The sequence below is a fragment of the Uranotaenia lowii genome, chromosome 2 (genome assembly GCF_029784155.1).
Source record: "Uranotaenia lowii strain MFRU-FL chromosome 2, ASM2978415v1, whole genome shotgun sequence".
Classification (NCBI taxonomy): domain Eukaryota; kingdom Metazoa; phylum Arthropoda; class Insecta; order Diptera; family Culicidae; genus Uranotaenia; species Uranotaenia lowii.
The window spans coordinates 279,251,495-279,274,492 of record NC_073692.1 but is presented as its reverse complement, the minus strand read 5'-3'; the positions used below and the strand labels follow the sequence as shown (position 1 = coordinate 279,274,492).

Genomic DNA, 22,998 nt, shown 5'->3' with positions numbered 1-22,998 from the left:
TTTCAACGAAAACCGATTGATGTTAAACAATGAGTTGAGAAGAAAGTTTAGTGAAAATAATGACTACATGGAGGCACCGTCAACATCAACAGAATGGGATGCTATGAACACTAACAGCTGTGCAACAAACATAGAGACCAAAAATGTCATTCCTATATTGCCGAGCCCAAAACAGGAACAATTTCTTGCTAAACCAAGCACAGTAGTAGGTTCGAATGTAGTTATCTCTCCTAAACGATCTCCAAATGTAACGAACCTTCAGCAAAGCTTTAAAGATCTCGGAGAAACCATTCACAGCACCAAACGTTTATCGAACCAAATGGCAGAAAAGCTTGATTGTTTGAATTTTCAACCCAAGCCGAGTAATCGATTGGAAAATTCGATACAAGAACTTCATCGGAATGAACTATCCTACATTGAAAGTTTGGCTCACGGCATTGTTAGTTTTATTCCAAAAATGTACAACGCAAACATTCCGGAAAGCCTTCGTGGTCAAAGAAATAACATTTTCGGGAACATCGAAGAGATTTACGAGCTTCACCAAGATCAATTTTGGCTCCATTTACAGAGATGCTACCACGACGGGAGTCAGGTCGTGGATTGCATTCTCCACTTCTTGGAGACCGATAAATTTGAATGTTATGTTCGGTACGCCTTGGGACGCCGCAAAGCGAATGCAATTGTGCTATCCAACAAAACTTTCTTCGGATCGGAACAGCTCGATCTGGATAGCTTCCTACTTCAACCAATACAACGGCTTCCTCGATACGAACTCTTTCTAAACAAGCTGATGCACGAAACTCTACAATTCGGGGACGATCATTACACGATCGGTCATACGAGCCAAATTGACAAGGCTCTGGCGAAACTGAAGGAGCTGATTCTGCTAGTTGATGCTGCGATCAGTCTCAGTGACATAGTTCAATGTTCATCAGTGTTCGTCGATAACGCGACATCTTCTGCAGATTTGATGCTTGGTCCTGAAAACGATTTGCCGGCAACTTTGTATCTCGTTCCAAACAGCATCAAAATTCCGTCAAGAAACTACCCGGTAAGGTGTTGAAACATAAGATTGATGAAATAATTATTTACTAAAATAATGTGTTATCAGATTTCTAGAGAAATTTGGCATCTTTGAATACTATAGGGGAGATTCTCTCCTATCCAAAGCACTAAAGCTTAGTTCTTTTAGAAATGGGACACTTTCATTTGCTAATAGCTCGTTAACTAGTTATTGGATATAGAAAATTTTGACAGCATTTTGTTGCCTGTAAAAAGTTCTATTCGACCTGTTTTTTTCAAAATTTAAAATTTCCGCGTTTTTGAGATATGTACGATGCAAGAGAAAAAGAAAAAAATAATTTTGCACAGTTTCCTTGAAAATACGTCATTATCAAATTGATAGCTGACAAAACCGTTGATTATTCAAAGAATTACTGAGTTTTTGTGGTGGATAAGTATGCAAACACTGCCAATAATGTTCACAAAGTTCAAATCAAGAATTGGAGAGAAGCACATGATCGGCAACAACGGTTAAGGGTCATCAAGGAAGTCAAGTCTCATACCAGCATTATAAATTTTCAATAAACGAATAACTAAGGGTAGATCGCTGAAATGTCCAAAACAATTTTCTCCGATAAGCTGACAGTGTTGCCTAGTGATGACTCATTGAAATCCAACCTCAAACAACCATTTTTTGATAGTTCCAAAGCTTTTAAACTGTAAAACCGGTACCGAAAAAAAAAACGTTCAAAAATGTGGTCAAAAATAATCAAATTTGTTCATTTCGAAACAACTGTATCCACTAAAATGCTTCCAGTTTCCAGTTTTAAGAGAAGTATTGGACCAAAAAGTATCAGAAATTGAAGAAGGAGGGTGAAGCCACCTAAAATATAGATTTTACGACGTATAAGTTGGAGAAACTGATCAATACCATGACTGAAAAAAGTGTGCGCCGGCCAATGGGAGATACTAAGAATAAAGTAGAAATTTCTTTAACAAAAAACGGTAAATATTTTTTATCAAATTTTTTCATTAAAGATCATAACATTACCTTCTTTTTCTTCATAGAAAGTATTTCGTTCAAACGAATGGTTTTTTAGATACAGGCATTCGTAACTGTCCCATTTCTAAAAGAACTAAGCTTTATTTACGAAAAAAAAACCTATTGGGCATCTAGAATTAGGTACCTGTGGAGTCCCTGGTCTAGGCCTTACTGAGATACAAATTCAGGCTGCCGCACAACTGACTTGATTGCTTGCTAAACTCTACAAAGGTCAGTTGTGCTATCGATTGCTCAATGGTATGGTGGGAGCGCACAGACAACTTATATCAAGATACCACAGTCTCCCCGTTTTCAATAATTGCTTCATTATGATCACTATAATATTATTTTTATATTGCCATGGGCTGAACCCGGCTCTTAATCTTATACCGAAGGCCATGGGCTAAAACCCGGCTAACTATCGATTCAGCGTTTGAATATAGTTTATATTTTAAATATCAAATAATTACCCTCACTAGAAGCCCAGAACTCCCAGAAATTCAAATAAATGTCCTTCTCCTTCATTTTCTGATCGTAACAATTTTGTTGATTTGGGTGAGATTACTGAGGAAAAACAAAAATTATTGCATCAAAATTTAATGAAATTGATGCAACTTATGTTGAAATGAAATTCAATGTTTGAAGCTTTTCAAACTTCTTTTAATTATGCTAACAAAATTACTATGACTTTACGATCCCCTAATGGATCCAAATAGATGTTTAAATATTATGATTTGGAACGCTAGATCTTTGCTGGCTCACCAAGATGAGTTCTTCTTACTTTTGAAAACATACATATTTCTGCCATCACTGAAACTTTTTTAAAGCCAGAAAATTACTTGAAAAGCAATGCTTTTTTAATTTTTGCGAAATGATAGACTTGATCGACAAGGTGGGGGTGTAGCTATTGTCATCAATAGCCGTCTTAAATTTAGACTTCTTTCTTCTATCAATACAAAAGTCTTAGAAACAAAATTGAATTAGAAACGTCTATGGAGAAAATTATAATTGTTGCCGCATAGGGGAGATGGGGGCATAATGGCCACCTTAGGAAAACGCTTACTTAACCATGGAGAACAGCTGTAATATGTGAATTACATCATTGTTTCGTGTTCAGACACTCAAATAGTCTATTGCCTAATTGGATGAAACTTCAAAAAGTAGATAAAAACTTTTAAAAATGCATTTTAAAAATTTTTGCCGAAAGCTGAAAACCAGTCACTGTAGAGGCATAATGAGAAACCCCTCGAGGCAGTATGAGCACCATCAATGAAGGCATAATGAGCGTTTTCTGCCGGGGATTCTAGCAGCAAATTCGACTCGATGAAGTCAACTGATACCGTATTTGTTTTCTCCCCTCGATCAGTGTTCCACCGTACCGGACAAAAACAAACACAAATCGTCGCCAGTGTATTGCTACCTCACTCACTCACACGCTCTCTCGCAACACTGACAAAAGTATTGGGGCATCACCGCCCGATGGCAGTGCAACACCAGGTCAAAACCAGTGCAACACTGTCCGATTAAACAAACAGTTTGACAGCACCTAGTGGTGCACCAGTGCAACACTAGTGCAACACTAGGCATAAACAAATACGGTATGACTAATAGAGCTACAGCTTAACTAGTATCGTCTGACGATTTGGCCTATTGGTAAGATGTTGGAGAGGTAATCAGAAGACTCGAGTTCGATTCCTGGTCGAGGTGATTTTTTCATTTATTTATTTTTTTCATGATCATGATTGCACTAAACGGTGAGGCGTAGATTCATCAAACAAAGCAATAACAAAATAATCTAGGTCTGTTTGTAGAATTCAAAGAATTAATACATGCTCATACATTATGTTTCTGGTGTTTTGTTTGACGGATGATGCTTTGATGCTATTAGCCGTATAATGTAACAATGAAAAAAATCAATCATAAATGGTATGTGCAAAAAAAAAAAATCCCCCCGAACAGGGATCGAACTTGAGTCTACTGATTACCTCTTCGACACCTTACCAATAGGCCAAATCGACAGACGAAACAAGCCAAGCTGTAGCTCTATTATTCAGTTGACTTCATCGAGTTGAATTCGCTGCTAGTTTCCCCGGCAGAAAATGCTCATTATGCCTTCATTTATAGTGCTCTGTTCGCCTCTAGTGAACAAACTAAAGTTTAAAGCGTTTTAAAATTGATAAAAGTGAAAAATCAAAAATTTTATGAAAATTGAGAAACAATGTGTAGATCCTGTTGCAGTGCGTACATTTCAGATCAAGATGATTTAAAGGTCATAAAAGCTTATTTGGTGGTGCTCGAAAATTATAATATTTTCGTCACTTGAGAACCTAGCTGGTTATTAATTAATATTTCTGTAAAGATGAAAAGGATATTTCTTTTTTGGTGAAAAATTAATTCTATAAGTAGTACGAAACAAGTCCTTATGAAAATTTGTTTAAGAAAATACGTACTTATGTAGAAAAAAGGAGTGCTCATTATGTCCTGGGTGCTCGTTATGCCCTCATCTCCCCTACTTGCCTTTCCAATGTAGCGGTGAACAGAAAAAATTGTGAGGAAGATTTACAAAAACTCGCCAGATATAAATCTATTTTTTTTTTATTATTGGTGACTTTAATGCAAAACACCGATCTTGGAATAATATTTCATCAAATTCAAATGGGAATATTTTATTAATTGACTGCTCTGAAGGTTATTATACTGTTGAATTTCCTTATAGGCATACTTGTTTCTCTTCAATTAGAAATCCCTCCACAATTGATTTGGATCTAACCGATTTAGGCGAGCATTGTAGTCAATCAATTACTCATGCGGACCTCTATTCAGTCCACCTTTCAGTAACTTTTTCTTTATCTAAAGTCCCATTGAAAACCCTTTAAAATCAACATGGGAGCGATATAGGAATTTTATTGAACGTAATTTAGATGTAAACATTCCACTGAATTCAAAAGAAGATATTGATCGATGATGATATTCAGTTTTTGATACGACTGAAAAACATTCGTCGACGCCAATATCAACGAACTAGGGATCCTTATTTGAAGTTTATTTATTGTGATCTTCAAAAAGAAATCAAACGTTGTTTAATTTTTATTCGTAATGAAAATTTTGCAAAAGCAGTCGATGACATAAAACCCTACACAAAGCCATTTTGGAAATTAACTAAAATTCTGAAAAGCCCCAGAAGCAGATTCCTACTTTGAAAGATGAAGATAAACTTCTTTTAACTAACGCAGAAAAAGCTCAAAAATTAGCCCAACAGTTTGAATCTGCTCATGATTTTAATCTCAACGTCGTTAGTCCAACTGATGCTCAAATTTCCCTAGAATTTGATGATATTCTTTTGAAAAGAAATATTTGAAAGTTTTTGCGAGACAAATATTGATAAGCTTAAAAAATTGATTTTCAAAAAATTCAAAAATATGAAAGCTCCGGGGGAGGAAGGGAATTTCTATATTCTTATTAAAAAATGGCTTCAAAGCACTTTACATTTTTTAGTTAAAATATTCAATGGATAAATGTTTTCACTTGGCTTATTTTTCCAATAAATGAAAAAATGCCAAAGTAACTCCAACTTTGAAACCTGGAAAAGTGCTTCAGAGCCATCAAGTTATCGACCAATCAGTTTGCTTCTTTCTTTAAGTAAACTATTTGAGAGAATTATTTCGAAAAGAGTGATGATTCATATTAATCAGATTTCTATTTTTCCTATCGAACAATTTGGTTTTCGTCATGGACATCCTACTACACATCAACTTTTGAGTGTAACAAACATGATTAACGCTAGCATATCTGAAAGTTATTCAACTGGTGTTGCTCTTCTAGATATTGAAAAAGCATTTAGCAGTGTTTGGCATAAAGGTTTAGTAGCTAAATTAGCTCGATTTGATTTCCCTGTATATCTCACCAAAATTATTCAAAATTACTTGACTAGCCGAACCTTACAATTAAGCTATCAAAATTCATGTTCTGCAGGGACACCCATTAGAGCCGGTGTCCCTCAGGGCAGAATAAATGTACCAATTTTATACAATGATCCGCCTGATGTGCCCAAAGGAAAAGCACAGTGGGAAAAGGTAGAAGATTATTTGCTGAGGATACTTTGCTTTCAGCCAAAGGGCGAAATTTACGGGTCGTACGCAGTAGATTGCATCAAAATTAATATCATTTATTATCCTTTTTGAATTACTTGAAAATGTGGAAAATTTCTCCTAACGCTTCCAAAACTCAATTTATTTTATTTCCCCATAAGCTAAGAGCAAATTTTTAAAACCTAATGAAAATCATTTCATAACTTATAATGGGGTTTCATTAGAATGGTCTGATCACGTGAAGTACTTGGGACTTACACTTGATCAGAATCTTATTTTTAAAAATCACATTGCAGATATTCAATCTAAATGTAATATATGTATATACTAAATCTCATCATTCTCTCATCAAAAGGAAATCCAGACTTTGCCTAATGAATAAGTTGCTCATCTACTAACAGGTGTTCCGACATGTGATAATGTATGCAGTTCCGATTTAGTCAAGCTGCTGCGCAACGATGGAGAAAGCCATTCAGAGGATTCAGAACAAGGTTCTGAAAATGATTTTGCGGCTTCCACCTTGGCACAGCACCGAAGATCTTCATCGGATTGCGGGCCTTGAATCTATCGAAGAGATGGCCAACAACATCATCTCCAACTTCAGAGGCAAATCGATGCAGTCTTCCATCGCAGAGATGCGTACTCTTTATAATTAGTTTAATTTTAGGATAGTTTTTAGTTTTAAGTTTAAAATTTATTTGACTTTACAGGATGTTCTCCTACATTAAATACTTGATTCGCTCAGCAAATTCAAGTCTTAGATATAAATAGATGTTTTTGTCTAGTTATCAATAGGGCTCTGAACAGTTCATTATTGAGCTGAACACCTAATTTCATGTATTGATGTAATATAAAAGTAATGATGAATTGGTACAAATAAAAACATATTAAAAAAATCTTCACATAACACGTTAAACTCGGGAGAAATTAGCAGAACGATTCACTCCGAAGCGAGTTTACGCATGTCTGCTGACAAATTAGCATCTCAAATGTGGAGCTAGGTACCAGAGGTATGAAGCGTTCATTCGGAACGCTAGGAAAGCACTGTAGTGTGCGGAAATTCAACAGATATGCAGCAACATTCATCAGATGTGCGGCGGTTTCCACAAGTGTAAACAAAATTCACCAAGTGTGCGGCAGAAATCACCCAATTCACCAAGTGTGCACAAAAGTTTATCAGATGCGCGTCCCATCCTTGATTTTCGATTTACATGGGATGAATACTTCATACCTCTCCTAGGTACATCGCCGGTGTTATCCAAAGACGCTAGAAATCGAAATTCGAGAAAGAAAGTGAAGATTGATTGAGGACATGCTGCTGAGATTTTTACAGAGAAGCGCTTCTCTAGAATACAGATGGACATCGAAGAAGAGGCAGGCCCAGAAGCTCGTGACGACATAGTCTAGCCGCTGAATTACGCATAGTTGACGAGAACGTTGGCTGGAATCAAGTAAAGACGCTGACTCCAAATTGCGAAACAGTGGAGATCTTTTATCTCGGCTTTGAGCGCAGGACCCTCAGAAAAAGTAAGGAGTAGAGATGTACCGAATATTCGGTCGGCCGAATATCGCCAAAAAACCGTTAAGCCGAATATTCGGCTCACCGAATAGTTGAGCTAAGTATTCGGCCGAATTGGCCGAATATCTATTATGAAAATTTATAGAATAACAAAATTGTAAATTTTTTCAAATGATTTTTCATTATTTATAAAATATCCAAAACTCATGTTGTAAAAGCTACACAAACATCTGAATTTTATGATTTCAGCTAAACATTTTTGGTTCATCCGAGTATTTATCACAGTAGATAGTACAGAAGAATGCTGACGAGTATCGCTTTATACCTTCTTTGATTATCGTGATAAGTTAAATCTGGCCGGGATGTCCAGATATTGTTTTAAGCTTCCCGAATTTCGTTCGTGATTATTTCAATTCACTCTAAAGATGTTATTCAGAGCTTATTTTTGAAGGTTCAATGATAAAAATCATTTATTTATTCTATTTAACCTGTTATTTTAGGATGGAGGCATTTTACAAACATGATGGGGGCATACAAAAACACTCTATTATTCCACTATATAATCATCATTAAACCTTCACAAAAGCTGAAATATGTTTAATTTCTTAAGTTCATTTGAGTAAGAAACAAAAACCATCCTAGTTTTTGTTTTAAGCTTCTTTACGTATAATTTTTAAAAGTCGAAATATGACATCAAAATGTATCAAAACCTTGTATGATTTTTAAAAATTTTTTTGAGTTTGTAAATTCATAAAATTTTTTCATGCCTTATGTTCTAAGCGTATCACCCTCAAAATGCATTGGTCAGATAAGCTGTATAGTTAGCCATTTCATCAAACAGCCGTAGGGTCATTTAACCCGATAGGCCCATTTAGGAAACCTTTCCCCTATTTGCTAAACCAAATAAAAAACTGAAATTTCACTTTAATTTTTTTTGGATATTATGTTCTATTACAATTTTGAAAAATTACAAAATTGGCTTTAGTTTTGCCCTTTTTTTAAATTGTTTATCAAAAATCTTCCTGAATGCCTGTCCGCGTGGATACACGTGGTTGAAAGTGTGGTATGCTTATGGTTAAAGATCATCTTGTTTTAACAACTAGTTTGAGGTATCTTGCTCAAATTCGACCTTCATCTAATTCGATATCAAATAAGCAATTTTAAATTGCTTGGCACCTGTTTTGACATATTTTGTAGATACCTGATTTCATATATGGCCATATGCCATATGCCATATGCCATATGCCATATGCCATGGTAATTTTTATAAAATATTGTAAATTTTGTAGTAATCCATACATTCAATGAAACAATTTAAATTTTTTGAAATGCTGTTTTATTAATCCATCATTGTGATTATTTTCTTCTCTTGTGTGTGCGGCGTAAAAGATCAGTAAATATACGCAAAAAACTTAATTTTGCCTCCAGTGCTGCGTAATTGTCCTATGATTTTATTTTTGCCGTTTCGAATCATCGTCGTCTCGAGCGCTGAAATAAAAAAAAAATGGAATGTTAAATATTGCACAAAATTACTTATAAAATTCACTTACCCTTGAACATTTTATAAACTGTTGAAATTAGCTTCCATCATTGATGACTCTGCACACGCTTCAGATTGTAATGGTTTTCTGTGGATAGATAAAAAGTTATATTTTTGGTCACATATTCCACACTAAAATACTTACCTTCAAGACACAGCTTAGAGCACATAATCAATTTAATTCTAAAATTTAAACAGCCGATTTTTTTACATCCGATGTTTTGGCAAGAAGAAAACTAAGTGCAAAATGACACAACGGAAGCCTGTTGGCTATTGACATCCATGGTAAAATTTACCAGAGTATTGTTCACGATAACCAAAATATTATTCAAATGCTGAAAAAGTTGCATATGGTAAAATTAAACCTCTTTTTTTATTTAGGTTTACCACCATTTTTCTGGTTCGCATGGTAAAATTCACTAAAATTTTATTTTTATCGACAAATTTTGCACATGGTAAAATTAAACCTCTTTTTCATTTTAGTTTACCATATTTTTTCTGGTTCGCATAGTAAAATTAACCAAAAGATCGTCAAAATAACCAAAACTTTATTTATATCGACAAAACTAGCGCATGGTAAAATTAAACATTTTTATTTATTTCAGAATGCCATGATTTTTCTTTCAGTGTAGGATCACAATCTCTTTGGAGATAAACGCCCTAGAAGCGACAAGTCATCTGATGTCTTATCTTGTCAGTTATTGGTGACATTTTAAAAATCAGAAAGTCCCCAACTTGAAAAAATCTTGTAATATATCATCTGATAATATCATCTGGTTGAAAATAATCGACTCAAAAACATTATTACGGAATTATTACGGAAATTATTACGGAAAACAGAAGGATATTGATGTAAACGTTTTTGTTTTTTTTTTTTCATTAAAAACTCAATTGAATATTCGACCGAATATTCGGCCGAATATTCGTTTGGCCGAATAGTTGAAAAGGTCAATATTCGGTATTCGGCCGTTCGCCGAATACCACTATTTGGTACATCTCTAGTAAGGAGCTTGAATTGTAACATTCTTTTATCAACTCTCAACTTTATTCTGTCTCCGATAGAATACATTTTTAAAACAGAGCTTTTGTAAATTTTCTACAGTGTTGCCAGTTATTTTTTCAGCAAGTTATTGAAATTTGTTACTGATGAGTTTAAAAGTTTCCTCTATTCACATCTAATCAAATAATCAACAATTAATTGGGAAAATAAAAAAAAATTGGGCGCGTATTTTTGTTTGCAAATCTTCAAGTTATTATGGGCACCACAATGGAATTTTTCGTGAATAGTGCGTTGAATAAGGCAAAGACTTCTCTACATCGATCGTACACATGTCTCATAAATATTAGGTGTGCAACTAAGCTCCCACTGTCCCCGCAAAACTTCTTAAAAGAAGCTGGGATAAACTGTGAACAAAAAGCCTTAACACATCAGTGTGAGTCGCTTTATTTCGAGATAGTCTCTATATAAAATATAAATATTATTCACAGAGAATCTGCCAGCACTGCAACGTCGGTCAGTTTCGTCCGTTAAACGAATGACAACCAGAGATACCAACTGTGTTTTAGAAAAATTTGAAAGATTTTGAAAAAAATGTCTGGAAAAGTCTGGATGGCAAGCTTTATAGGTTATTATTTTTTTTCGCATTTGATTGATAATCGAATCAAACATTCTATACTAAGGTTGCCAATTTTTTTCCAGCACGTATCCGGGCCAGAGAAATCCGGGTTATTTATTTTTAAAACCTGGCAGAATATCTGGGCAAATTTTGGTAAAAACCTAGAAATAACTCAACAAAAATCCAGAAATAAAATGGAAAATTTTTTTATCAAAACTCATAAGCAAATAATGAGTCGTATTTTAAGATCCAAAAAACCTTTCGTGAATGTTTTCTTAAAACTTGCTCAACAAATTCCGTTTTTGTCACATAAATAAAAAAAATTGTTTCTTGTTTGATTTGGCAAATAAAGTGTAAAAATCCGGGCAATTTTTCAGTGCAATCGGGACACCCGTGCCGGACCGGACGTTTTATTTTCCAGGAATTTACCACACCCGGACCGGACGTGATCCTAATTCTGTATTAAATATCTGGGCAATCCTGGATAAAACCGGGAAATCTGGCAAGCTTATTCTATACATTATCAATGCCTCACACCATTGTGGAAGTATCGAAAGTACTACGTTTAATGCTTAATTCTCAGCTTGACATCCATCTTCTTAGAATTCCTCACTTTTCAATTACTTATTAATAATAATTCATTTTTATTCGTGTAACATAAGATACAATCTTTGTAGCGTTATAATTAAGTATTTGTAGTTGTTTAATTTTGGGCGTGTAATGATTGGGTTAAACCTAGCCAACCTTCGATGTTTATAATTAAGAGTGTAACCTGTCAAATGAAAACACATGTGCACGTGAACAAAGAAAAAACAAAACAACATTGCACAGCAAAACAATTCACCATTTCTGTTGGTGTCGCGTAAGCCGTTGCATCCGTTAGCCGTAGCCTATAAAGGACCGGGTTGGTCCGCGGCGGGAGGTGAGCGAAAACTATTCGGTTAAAAACTGATCGGATAAATATCCATTTATCCTAACACCCAGGCAACGGTTTGCTGAACATCACGATACAACATCCAGCCCCGACGATGAATACATCAAGCCAAGCAGAGCCGAAAGTTGCAGACTGTGCTGGTAGAACCAGTTTATTATTTCAAACGGCCCCAACAGGGTGAGTGACAAAATAGCGAAAGGAAACCTTTGAGAAAAGGGGAAACAATGTTTGTTTTCTACAGGACCGTTGTTGATGAGCTAAAATCCCGCCTTGAGCCAAGCAGCTAGCATGTGGCCAACAGACCCAGCTGCAGGCAGTCGGAGGTGCTCCGGGCAGTTGAGGTGCGCCCGTGGAGAAGTGTTGCCAGACATTCCCGTGATATAAAGCTGTGATAAGCCTGTGCCGTCCGAGCTGTGATTATGTTGTTATTGTTTGGATGTTATAGTAGGAAACGGGCCCGTGAGTAGAAATTATGTTAAGCTAGCCTAGGTTTTTAATGTGTCGTATAATTAAAATGTAAATTTCTACAAGTTTTGGGTTTTGAGTGTTTGTGTTTTGAGTTATAGTTAGCCGTGCAGCACACACTGAGAGTCAGTGGTGCTCAACTTGTTTCATCTTTTTTAAGTGTTACAGTTGGGTTGGTTTTATATAATTTCAATCTCAATGTTTCTGATGCACTTTCATATCTAACTAAAAATCATTAATTGTTACCGTATAACTGCAAATCTTGATAGTGAAGCTTTCTTGAATTCCGATTTCGATATAATGGATTTTATGTGGGTAGGAAGATTATTCCAGTTCGAGATGCCTCTTATGAGAAGCGAATTATTGTAATAGACAGAGCTTAAATTAAAAGTTCTAGAATTTCTGACAGGAACAAAAATTTGTTTAATGTAATTTGGACCACCTCTAGTTATTATTCTATGGACTATATTGCATGATCTATATTTATAAAAGTTATTGAATGGGCAGCAAATCAGTTTTGTATTAAGATGGGAAACACTTGAAAACCTTGATAATCTAAAGACATAGCGGACACATGAGTTCAATGCTACTCCGAGTCTATCTAAGGAACTAGCTGAGAAATTAGAATAAACAAATTCTCCGTAAATAAAGAATGGATAAATGTAGCTTTTGAACAGTTTTAGTTTAGTCTTGTGATCAAGTAAAGCTTTTTCAGAGTTCCATAGATTTTGCTTTGTTAATAAACAATGTTTATTAACTTGTTTTTTCCAAGACAGTTCATGGTCAAAGACAATGCCAAGGTTTTCAGCATTATCGGTGAAAACAATTCCAGATTTAACCAAATTGAGTCTAGGATATTCAAAAGTTCTATGCCAAAAATAGAGCTTTATTTTTCGTAGGGTTAATTAGTAGTAGATTAAAGTTGGACCATTCGCACTTTTTTCTATCATTTTATCACGAAAATTCTGAATTTATACTATTTTGTAAAAAAATTCATGTCCAAAAGTCTGGAAATGTCTAGTAGAAAGGTTAAGGCCGATGACATAGTGAATACGATGCGATGTGAAGCGGTGAATGCGATTCAATGCGGTGAACCACATTTGATGAAAATGTATGTGAATCGCTTAAACTTGACATACTCAACGCGGCGAAGTAGATGTCAATTTGTTCCGCCGCTCGAGTTCGCATAGGCTGCGTCCGTAAATTTTCCGCCAATTCGCATCGCACTCACTATGTCATCGGCCTAACAGTCTGGATGTCTGGAACGAGGAAAGTTCACATCGGGCGAGTATCCTTGTGTAGTAAGGGATTGTTCACTAATTACGTAAGCACATGGGGGGGTGGGTGGTCGGTCTCACATTTGCTTACGATCTCTTACTAGGGGGGTAGGGGGGGTTTCCAAATATCTTACGTAAGAAATATTACATTAAAAATTCATTACAGCCACAGCCATACAAAACCATATTACTCAGGTCTCATTTTACTCACTACCTATTTGTTGGTTAATTTTTATGTTATGTTATTTATCTTCTAAGGTCTTTGAATTAATAAAAAAAAATTACAGGTTCTATAAAATTTATAGAGAATCAATTATCAACTTAACTAAAAACACTAAATCACATTGTTAAAAGAGACCGTCGCTTTCCGCTTTTTATCATAACAATCTTCTCAATTGAGAAATTTATAGAAACAACAAGGATAATAACGCGTTGTGACACCACGACTTTAATCCATCATATTTCGAAAATGACTTCATTCAGAAAAAATCTTTAAAAATCAATATAGGGGAGATGGAGGCATAATGGCCACCTTAAGGAAAATGCTTATTTAAGCATAGAGAACAGCTGTAATATATGAATTACATCATTGTTTCGTGTTCAGTCAGACACTCAAACAGTCTATTGCCTAATTGGATGAAACTTGAAAAAGTAGATAAAAACGTTTAAAAATGCAATTTAAAAAATTTTGCCGAAAGCTGAAAACCAGTCACTGTAGAGGCATAATGAGAAACCCCTCGATACAGTATGAGCACCATTAATGAAAGCATAATGAGCATTTTCTGCCGGGGAATCTAGCAGGGAATTCGACTCGATGAAGTCAACTGAGTAATAGAGCTACAGCTTAACTTGTATCGTCTGACGATTTGGCCTATTGGTTAGATGTCGGAGAGGTAATCAGCAGGCTTGAGTTCGATTTCTGGTGGAGGTAATTTTTTTTTTCATTTATCATTCATGATCATGATTGCACTAAACGGGGAGGCGTAGATTCATCAAACAAAGCAATAACAAAATAATCTAGGTCTGTTTGTAGAATTCAAAGAATTAACACCTGCTCATACATTATATTTCTGGTGTTTTGTTTGACGGATGATGCTTTGGTGCTATTAGCCGTATAATGTAACAATAATAAAAATCAATCATGAATGGTATTATATGCAAAAAAAAATCCCCTCGAACAGGAATCGAACTCGAGTCTACTGATTACCTTTCCGACACCTTACCAATAGGCCAAATCGACAGACGAAACAAGTCAAGCTGTAGCTCTATTATTTAGTTGACTTCATCGAGTTGAATTGGCTGCTAGATTATGCAGCAGAAAATGCACTATGCCTTCATTGATAGTGCTTTGTTCGCCTCTAGTGAACAAATTAAAGTAAAAAAGCGTTTTAAAGTTGATTCATGTGAAAAACCAAAAATTTTATGATGTTGAAAATTGAGAAACAATGTGTAGATCATGTTGCAATGCGCACATTTCAGATCAAGATGATTTAAAGGTCATAAAAGCTTATTTGGTGGTGCTCAAAAATTATAATATTTTCGTTACTTGAGAACCTAGCTGGTTATTGTTTAAAATTTCTGTAAAGATGAAAAGGATATTTCTTTTTTGGTGAAAAATTAATATTATGGGTTGTACGGAACAAGTCCTTATGAAAATTTGTTTAAGAAAATACGTACTTATGTAGAAAAAAGGAGTGCTCATTAGGCCCGGGGTGTACGTTATTCCCTCATCTCCTCTAAGGCGCCTTAAATAATGAATTTCTAGACAGTTTTTTCAGTGATAGATACTACCAATTCTACATTATACAAAAGATTTACCAAACAAATCCTAAAACTTTATCGCTTACCACTGAATGAGTCTGAGCTTTTAGGTTAGTTGACAACGTGACTGTCGTTAAACATTTTTGCCCCAATTCTAGTAGTATAGAATGATATTTATGATTTTCAGATAAAAAACATAATATTTTTAGGGTATATTGTGCGTACCTGATCTCTCTTTTTGAAATCGGAATTTAAATTTTATATCGTTTATTCGATGGTGGAAATTTATTGAAAATTATTGTTACCCCAAACATGTCATGAATAATGATTCCTTTAATCGTTTATGACATTTCATCTGTTGTTTTGTATAGATTGTGCTTTTCAAATTCAGTTTTTTTTTAAATTTTACTTAAAAAGTGCTTTGCTTTGAAGTATGTATATGTCACATTTTTAATATTTTCAAGCTATTTTTGAAAAAACGTGTCAATTTCTCTACCACGCGTGCCATAATGCTGGTAAAGTGCCAAAGATAAAACCTAAAAAAAAGTGTCAATTTCTCAAAGAATAAAAAACGTAAGATCTTACTAGGGGGGGGGAGGGGTTTTGAAAAATCTTACTTTGTCATACCAGGGGGGGAGGGAGGGTTGAAAATTTCCAAAATCGTGCTTACGTAATTAGTGAACGGCCCTTAAGAATCCAGTTTCACAAAATGGCGACCGTTGACTGTTTTTCTGCAATGCTAGGAAGCTGACTGGAGAAGTCAGCCGTCGGGCAACTGCAAAGGCCCTCAAAAACAGGCAAAAGCCTTCGCTCCTGCGAGATTATGTGCACGCAATCGAGAGAAAGGATTTGGAAATGTAACTATTTCGTCACTGTAATTGAAATCCAACTATTAATTTATTTCATTAAACGTTATCTTAACTACAAAAAAAAAATCTTTTTTTCTTTTCTTCTTCGGAGAGGGAGTAAGATGTGAGTAGCAATATTATGAGAAAATCCCTATACAAAACATAAATACCATTAACAGAGGATCTGCCTTTAAACGATTTTTTGTTCCGCCATATCGAACAAAAATTTGAAGAAGTTAATTCTTATTATTTCAATAAAATCAACAATGTACAAAAATTATAATTTTTCAATTTGATAATTTGACTTAAAACAAACTGTCGAATCGTTTCTAAGATGATTTTGTTTAACTCACTTTTATCAAAAATTATCCATTATTCTATTATTTTTTTCTTCTATTATTTTCATGTTCTTTTTTTCTAGATTGATTTACTTGCTCAAGGGAAATTTTGTCATACGTGCGAAATAGACATTTACGATGTCAACCATCTGCGCGTGTATGGTTCTCGTTTCTATTTTTTCGAACGATTAATCCTGTTTGCGGAAATCAAAGCTCAGAATTACTTGCTGTACCGGGGCCACTACTTCAGCGATGAAATTGATTGTATCGAAAGTGCCGACAAAATGACAATCAAATGCACGGATAGGACTGTTCTGAATGTCATTGTCAAATTAAAAGACCAAAAGCCGTACCGTACATTCAAAGAAAAGTTGAAACAGTTTTGCTCCAAAAGTACGATCCCAAAGCAATCAATCCAGAAGATTCCCGAAAATGGAAACCCCATGTTTTTCTCTGAGGACACTAATATTTCCACCACAAACATGAGGTGCAGGTAAATAAGAAAACATTCTGATTTAGACGACAAAATTTTAATTCCTCTTCAACATTTTAGTACTCTACAACATAGTTTAAAGGACTTACAGACCAGACAAACAAATTTCGGATTGGAGCTTAAAAAACAGTATGACCAATACAGGCAAACACTTTCTTTCGCGCAGCTCTCCTATATCGGACAGTTTGTTCAATCCTTTGAAGACATGCTTCTTTTGCACAATCATCAGATGCCTTTAGATTTCGGTAGAGTTTCTCCGGATTTGGCTAGTATATGCGATTTGTTTGAAAAGTATGTAGAGGTTAGTAAAGTTTGGAACGAGCATCAAATCAAATTTTTGAAAAAAAAAATTAAAAACTCTTTTTGTGCATATAATTCCAGTATTGACAAAAATACATTTTTTTTATTTTAGGCAGATTTTCCTCGAACGTACTTCAAATATCTGAAAGTTTACAAAAGTATACCCGTTGATTCATCATCATTGGTGAGTATTAAAAGAAATTAAATCAAATACGAATGACATGATTTTAAAATTTTTAGATTACCTCAAAGAAACCCTTTACGCTGCTTTGCATCGTCCAGTTGCAAGTTTACGAAGCTTTTCTGAAAAATGTAATGAACATTTGCATGTCGAGTTCAATTTACACGGGATTGCATCGACTTATTTGTCTGAGGCAGAATCTGGAATATTTCAATGGTTGGGTGGGACAGAACTGTAAACTCTTCGAGCTGGACGAGGGATTGATACACTGTGGTCTCATACTTTACGGCCATAAAGCACATCTCAAGAAGCCAGGAAAAACGCATTGTAAGATATTCATCTGCGAATATGCAGCAGTTTGCATAAAATTGAATGAAAACTGGTCAAGCGGACCAACATGGCTTTCTGTTTTGTTTGTCGATCGTTATATCACGAATACTAAAACCCCTATTGTCAAAAGCTTGCGAGATAGTAAAGCAATCAAGTTGGAAATGAATGGCTTATGCTATAAGGTAAGATTTAGAACAGGTGAATTACGTGATATTTTCCATAGTCAATACAAGCAGCAACACGCTGCTTCAAATTCAGGCGCAACCCAGCAAACTGTGCCTCCATTCAAAAGTATAGTTTTTAATTACTAGGAACTTGTACCATGATTATCAGTTCAAATGAAAAAAAATCGTTTTGGTCATTGTTTCTAGACTTTTTCATTTTATTGGAAAATTTGAGAACGTTTCAAGTGTAAGTTGCCAATTAAAATGCTTATTCCACAATATAAAAGTAAACTTAATTACTGATCCAATCAACACTTTCAAACGATAACATTTATAGACTCATCAGGAGCTTTCGATGTATAAACTTCTTTTAACTCTAAGAGCATAATTTTGCCTCATCATAACGCTCTTAACTTGACTTATTAGATTCTGCACAACATCTGGTTGCAGCTACTGGCACCCTCATTTTGCCTCATGTAATGTCTTCATTTGACCTCCCTGTATGTTCCAATGAAGATTGAATTTGAGTTAAATGTTCTTTTTTTTTCTCGAGGAATAGTTAAATATTCTTTTTAATACTTTCTTAATGATCCCGCGCCGATCCTCCGGTGCATAAAGCCGTGATAAAAGACCTCCACTGTTGACGATCCGGAGCCAGCGTATTCACATGGTCCCAGTCAAGATTTTCGTCGACAGTTCGGATTTCAGCGGCTAGGCTTCGCCGCCACGAGTTTCTGGGTCTGCCTCTTCTTCGTTGTCCTTCTGGATTCAAGTCTAGCGCCTCCCTGCAAATCTCGTTTTCATCTTTTCGTAGCGTGTGCCCAATCCATCTCCACTTACGTTCCCGAATCTCGATTTCTAGCGGCCTTTGACGACACCGGCGATGTAGTTCCTCATTCGAGATCCAGTTGCCAGGCCACCAAGCGTGGATGATATTCCGCAGGCGTTTTCGTATCGTCACCGCATATGTGCACCAAGTTTCCCACCCGTACAGCAATACGGATTTGACGTTTGAGTTGAAGATTCGGATTTTCGTTCGTAGAAAGATCTGGCGTGACCGCCAGATGTTTCGGAGATTCGCAAATGCCAAACCGGACTTTCTGATCCGGGTTTCGATGTCTTTCCTGGTACCACCATCAGGCGTTATCTGGCTACCAAGATACTGGAAGCACTCCACTTTCTCAACTTGTTGCCCAGCTACCATGCAACTGGATTGATTTCCTGTGTTGATCTCCATCGATTTGGTCTTTCCGACATTGACTTTGAGACCTGCTGCCTTGGAACTTTCGGTGAGGTCGTCAAGTTTGCTCTGCATGTCCGGTTGTGTTTGGGCAAGCAAAACAATATCGTCAGCGAGGTCAAGGTCGTTCAGTTGCTCCATTGTTAAAGGATTCCACGGCAATCCTCGGTTCGGTGCACAGTCAATCGATCCAGTCAGAATCTCATCCATTACGATAAGAAAAAGTAGCGGTGATAAGATACATCCTTGTCTCACTCCAGCAGTTACCGGAATTGGTTCGGACAAGACACCGTCGTGCAAGACCTTGCACGAAAATGCCTCGTATTGTGTTTCGATGAGATGGACTAGTTTCTCTGGTACTCCTATTCGCCATAGAGCCGCCCAGATGTTTTCATGGTTAAGTCGGTCGAATGCTTTTTCGAAATCAACGAACACCAGCAGAAGAGAGTCATGGAATTCGTTGATTTGTTCCAGTATTATTCGTAGCGTTGTGATGTGGTCCACACATGATCGTCCGGATCGGAATCCAGTTTGTTGCCGTCGGAGTGTAGCGTCGATTTTCTCCTGGATTAGGATCACTTTGCAGAGTACTTTGAGGGTTGTACAAATCAACGTTATGCCTCGCCAGTTACCGCACTCTGTCAGGTCTCCTTTCTTCGGGACCTTTACGAGGATACCCTGCATCCAGTCGGCCGGGAATGTTGCAGTATCCCAGATGTCAGCGAAAAAACGGTGCTGACAGGCAGGGTCGGCTTTCAGCATTTCAGCAGGAATGCAATCAATTCCAGGCGCTTTGTTGGATTTCATGTTTTTGATTGCCACTTCTACTTCAGCCAGCGAAGGCGCTTCCGAGTTGACGCCATTTATGCGACTTACTGTTGGCGCTTCGAGCTGCGGATTCTGTTGGCTATCACTATTCGTTACTCGGAAGAGTTGTTCGAAGTGTTCAGTCCATCGTTTGAGCTGATCTGTTCGATCGGTCAATTAATGACCAGCTCGGTCTTTCAGCGGCATTCTTGCATTAGTCCTTGCACCACTTAGGCGGCGAGAAATGTCATAAAGTAATCGGATATCTCCATTGGCGGCGGCTCTTTCTCCCTCTTCGGCTAGGGAGTTTGTCCAGGCTCTCATGTCTCGTCTACAAGCTCGTTCAACTGCCTTTTCCAGCTCCGCATATCGTAAGCGGGCGGCTGCTTTGGCTGACCAGGTACATGCTTGCTCAATTCTAACTTTCGCCTTTCTCCCATCATCGACCATACTCCAAGTTTCATCCGACATTCATTATCTTCTTCTTCCACAAACTTTACCGAGAGTACCATGGCTCGTCGTAATAAAGGCATTATTGATTCCACACCACTGTTCTTCGACTGTTCCGTCAGTCGGAAATTCCGAGGCTCGAGATTCTAGCAGTTCAACGTATGCCCTTTTCACCTCTGGATTCCCCAACCGGTGGACGTCGTATCGACACCCGACTTTCTCCTCGCGCCGTTGGACACGCGCAACTCTCAGTCGTATTTCGCCAAGGACGAAGTGATGGTCAGATGCAATGTCTGCGCTTTGTTTGTTGCGGACATCAAGAAGGCTCCTCCTCCATTTTCGGCTGATGCAGATGTGGTCAATTTGATCTTCTGTTCGGCCATCTCGGGATACCCAAGTGACCTTATGTGCTGGTCGATGGGGGAAGAGCGATCCACCGATCACCATGTTGTTGTAGCCACAAAATTTTACAAACAGCTCTCCGTTTTCGCTCATCTCTCCTAGACCATGACGCCCCATGATGCGCTCAAGGTCCTGATTGTCGGAGCCAATCTTTGCGTTGAAGTCACCCAAATGGATTTGAATGTCACCCTTCGGAATTTTCTCTACCACGCTGTTCAGTTGACTGTAAAACTGCTCTTTCTCCTGTAAGTCGGCAACGTCAGTTGGCGCATAACACTGGACCGTTGTAAGGTTTCTAACCAGTGTTCTAAATCTGGCTACGATTATTCTTTCGTTTATCGGTTCCCATCTAATGAGGGCCGCTTGGGCCTCGTTCCCGAGTAGCATGTTCTCCTCGTATGCCAGAGTAAACCAGTACTTGCCCGGACTGTGTCTTGTGTTCTCCAGTGTTAGGCTAACGGACTTCGCTCAGTCCCAGTATTTCAAGCTTGAGGCGGCTAGCCTCTCTAGCATGTTGTGCCAGCTTGCCTTGTTGGGCAAGGGTTAAAACGTTCCAAGTTCCAATTCGTGTCCGTGTTTTCATGCTAAATGTCGTCGCCAAAGTTCCAGTTCGGTCATTTCTTTCGGATTCCGTAAAAATTTCAAGTCGGGAACAGTAGGTTGTTAACCTAAAGTCCCTATCCCGCGATGGGGCTGCCATCGTGGACTTAGCTGGCGGGAGCCGCATTTCATAAATTCAGCCGCTCGCTGCGAGACAGATGCTGTTTTAGCCACCCCTGATCTGGAGAACAGAAGCTCGGTTGTTGCTGCACGCCGCTCCTGACCTGGGGAACAGACCTGTGCGGCCACCTTCTCAGTCTGCATGCGACCAAAGCATCCACCGGCGTTGTGTACTCGATCTCCGTTTAGATTACTCGCATCCCAGCCGGCACCGCGGGGAGGTAGAGATAGGAGTTGTGAATAAGAGGTGATATGACCTCTGTGGGGTCTTGTCTTGCACATTATCCACCATTTACCAGCTAGTCTGGTAATGACTATTAATACCCTTTATTTTCACTGATATTGAAAAATTAAACATTGAATCCGGTAGCCAGTCTCCTTTATTTGAAATTTTTTTTATGTTGTTTTATACTCCTGATCATCATAGCAATATTCATACCAATTGATAGTAGCAGAATAACAATTAGTAGTAGTAATAGTAGTAGTAGTAGTGGTAATAGTTTTATTTGATATATATCATTTCATGATTACTTTATCCAAATAATGTACAGAGGGATCCATCCGGGCATCCGATTGAAGCGATTCTTGAGGAGAGCATTGGGCTACCTCACCAGCACGGGATCGTGGATTGAGGACGGGCCTGTCTCTCCACCCAGTTGAGCGCTTTGCGGTGTAATGGCTTGACTCAGACGCTCGATAAGTTTGAAATGTTCTTTCGATGTAGACAACTGAATCCTATTCCTATTTATACATGTGAATGCCTCTGTTTACATTTCTTATCCCTTAGAACAGTCCATTTAAAGGCATTTTGATCTCATCAAGTTGATGAATCTTGAACAAGTTACAAAGCAAACGTTGCTCGTTGCTACTGGCTGTGCCTTGCTACCTGGGTGGTATGGATGAGCTTAACGACCTTCACCACCTAGTGCCTCCTCTATCCCGGTCCAAATTCTCCTAAATAATGAAATGTTGCGGGTTAAAGTATGGTGTACGTTAGTAAGTTTTCCTCGCAAAATGCACATTTGATGTTTTCCACATATGGGAATTTTCTCCTAACTTTTCTATCCATATTTATCAATTTTCTATTCTGATATTCTTTCTCCAAGAATTTTCACCGATATGCTGATAATAAAATTTACAAAAAAACAAATAAACGGTGGATAACTTATCTTGAAAATTTTAATTTTACAGTTAGAAATCACAGATTACTAGAAAAAAAAAACGGATTGCAGAAAGTCTCTGAAGGCATACTTCCTCATCCGTTTGGGCGGCCATCTATATACTCAATAAATACATAGGTATGTAGGAAGCGACTACAATAGTATTTTTTTTCTTTGTTTTTTTTCTACCTCCTACTCAATGGAATCTGTCAACTCTCGACAAAATTGTATTATCTAAGCGTTTCTATCAGATAAGTAATTTATCACCCCAATTCCACTGATAGCGAAAACTGAAGCTCGATCAAAATCTAATTCGCTTCA

At 37.1% G+C, this 22,998-nt stretch overlaps 1 protein-coding gene across 1 annotated transcript; it reads left to right on the top strand.

Annotated features, from left to right (window-relative positions):
* Positions 1–4: 4 nt before the first annotated feature.
* Positions 5–18,054, top strand: LOC129746949 (uncharacterized). Its single transcript, XM_055740908.1, has 5 exons — positions 5–1,051; positions 16,514–16,923; positions 16,984–17,224; positions 17,336–17,407; positions 17,464–18,054. The coding sequence occupies exons 1-5, from the start codon at positions 20–22 to the stop codon at positions 18,043–18,045; spliced, it is 2,337 nt and encodes a 778-aa protein (XP_055596883.1). The 5' UTR covers positions 5–19; the 3' UTR covers positions 18,046–18,054.
* Positions 18,055–22,998: the final 4,944 nt, after the last annotated feature.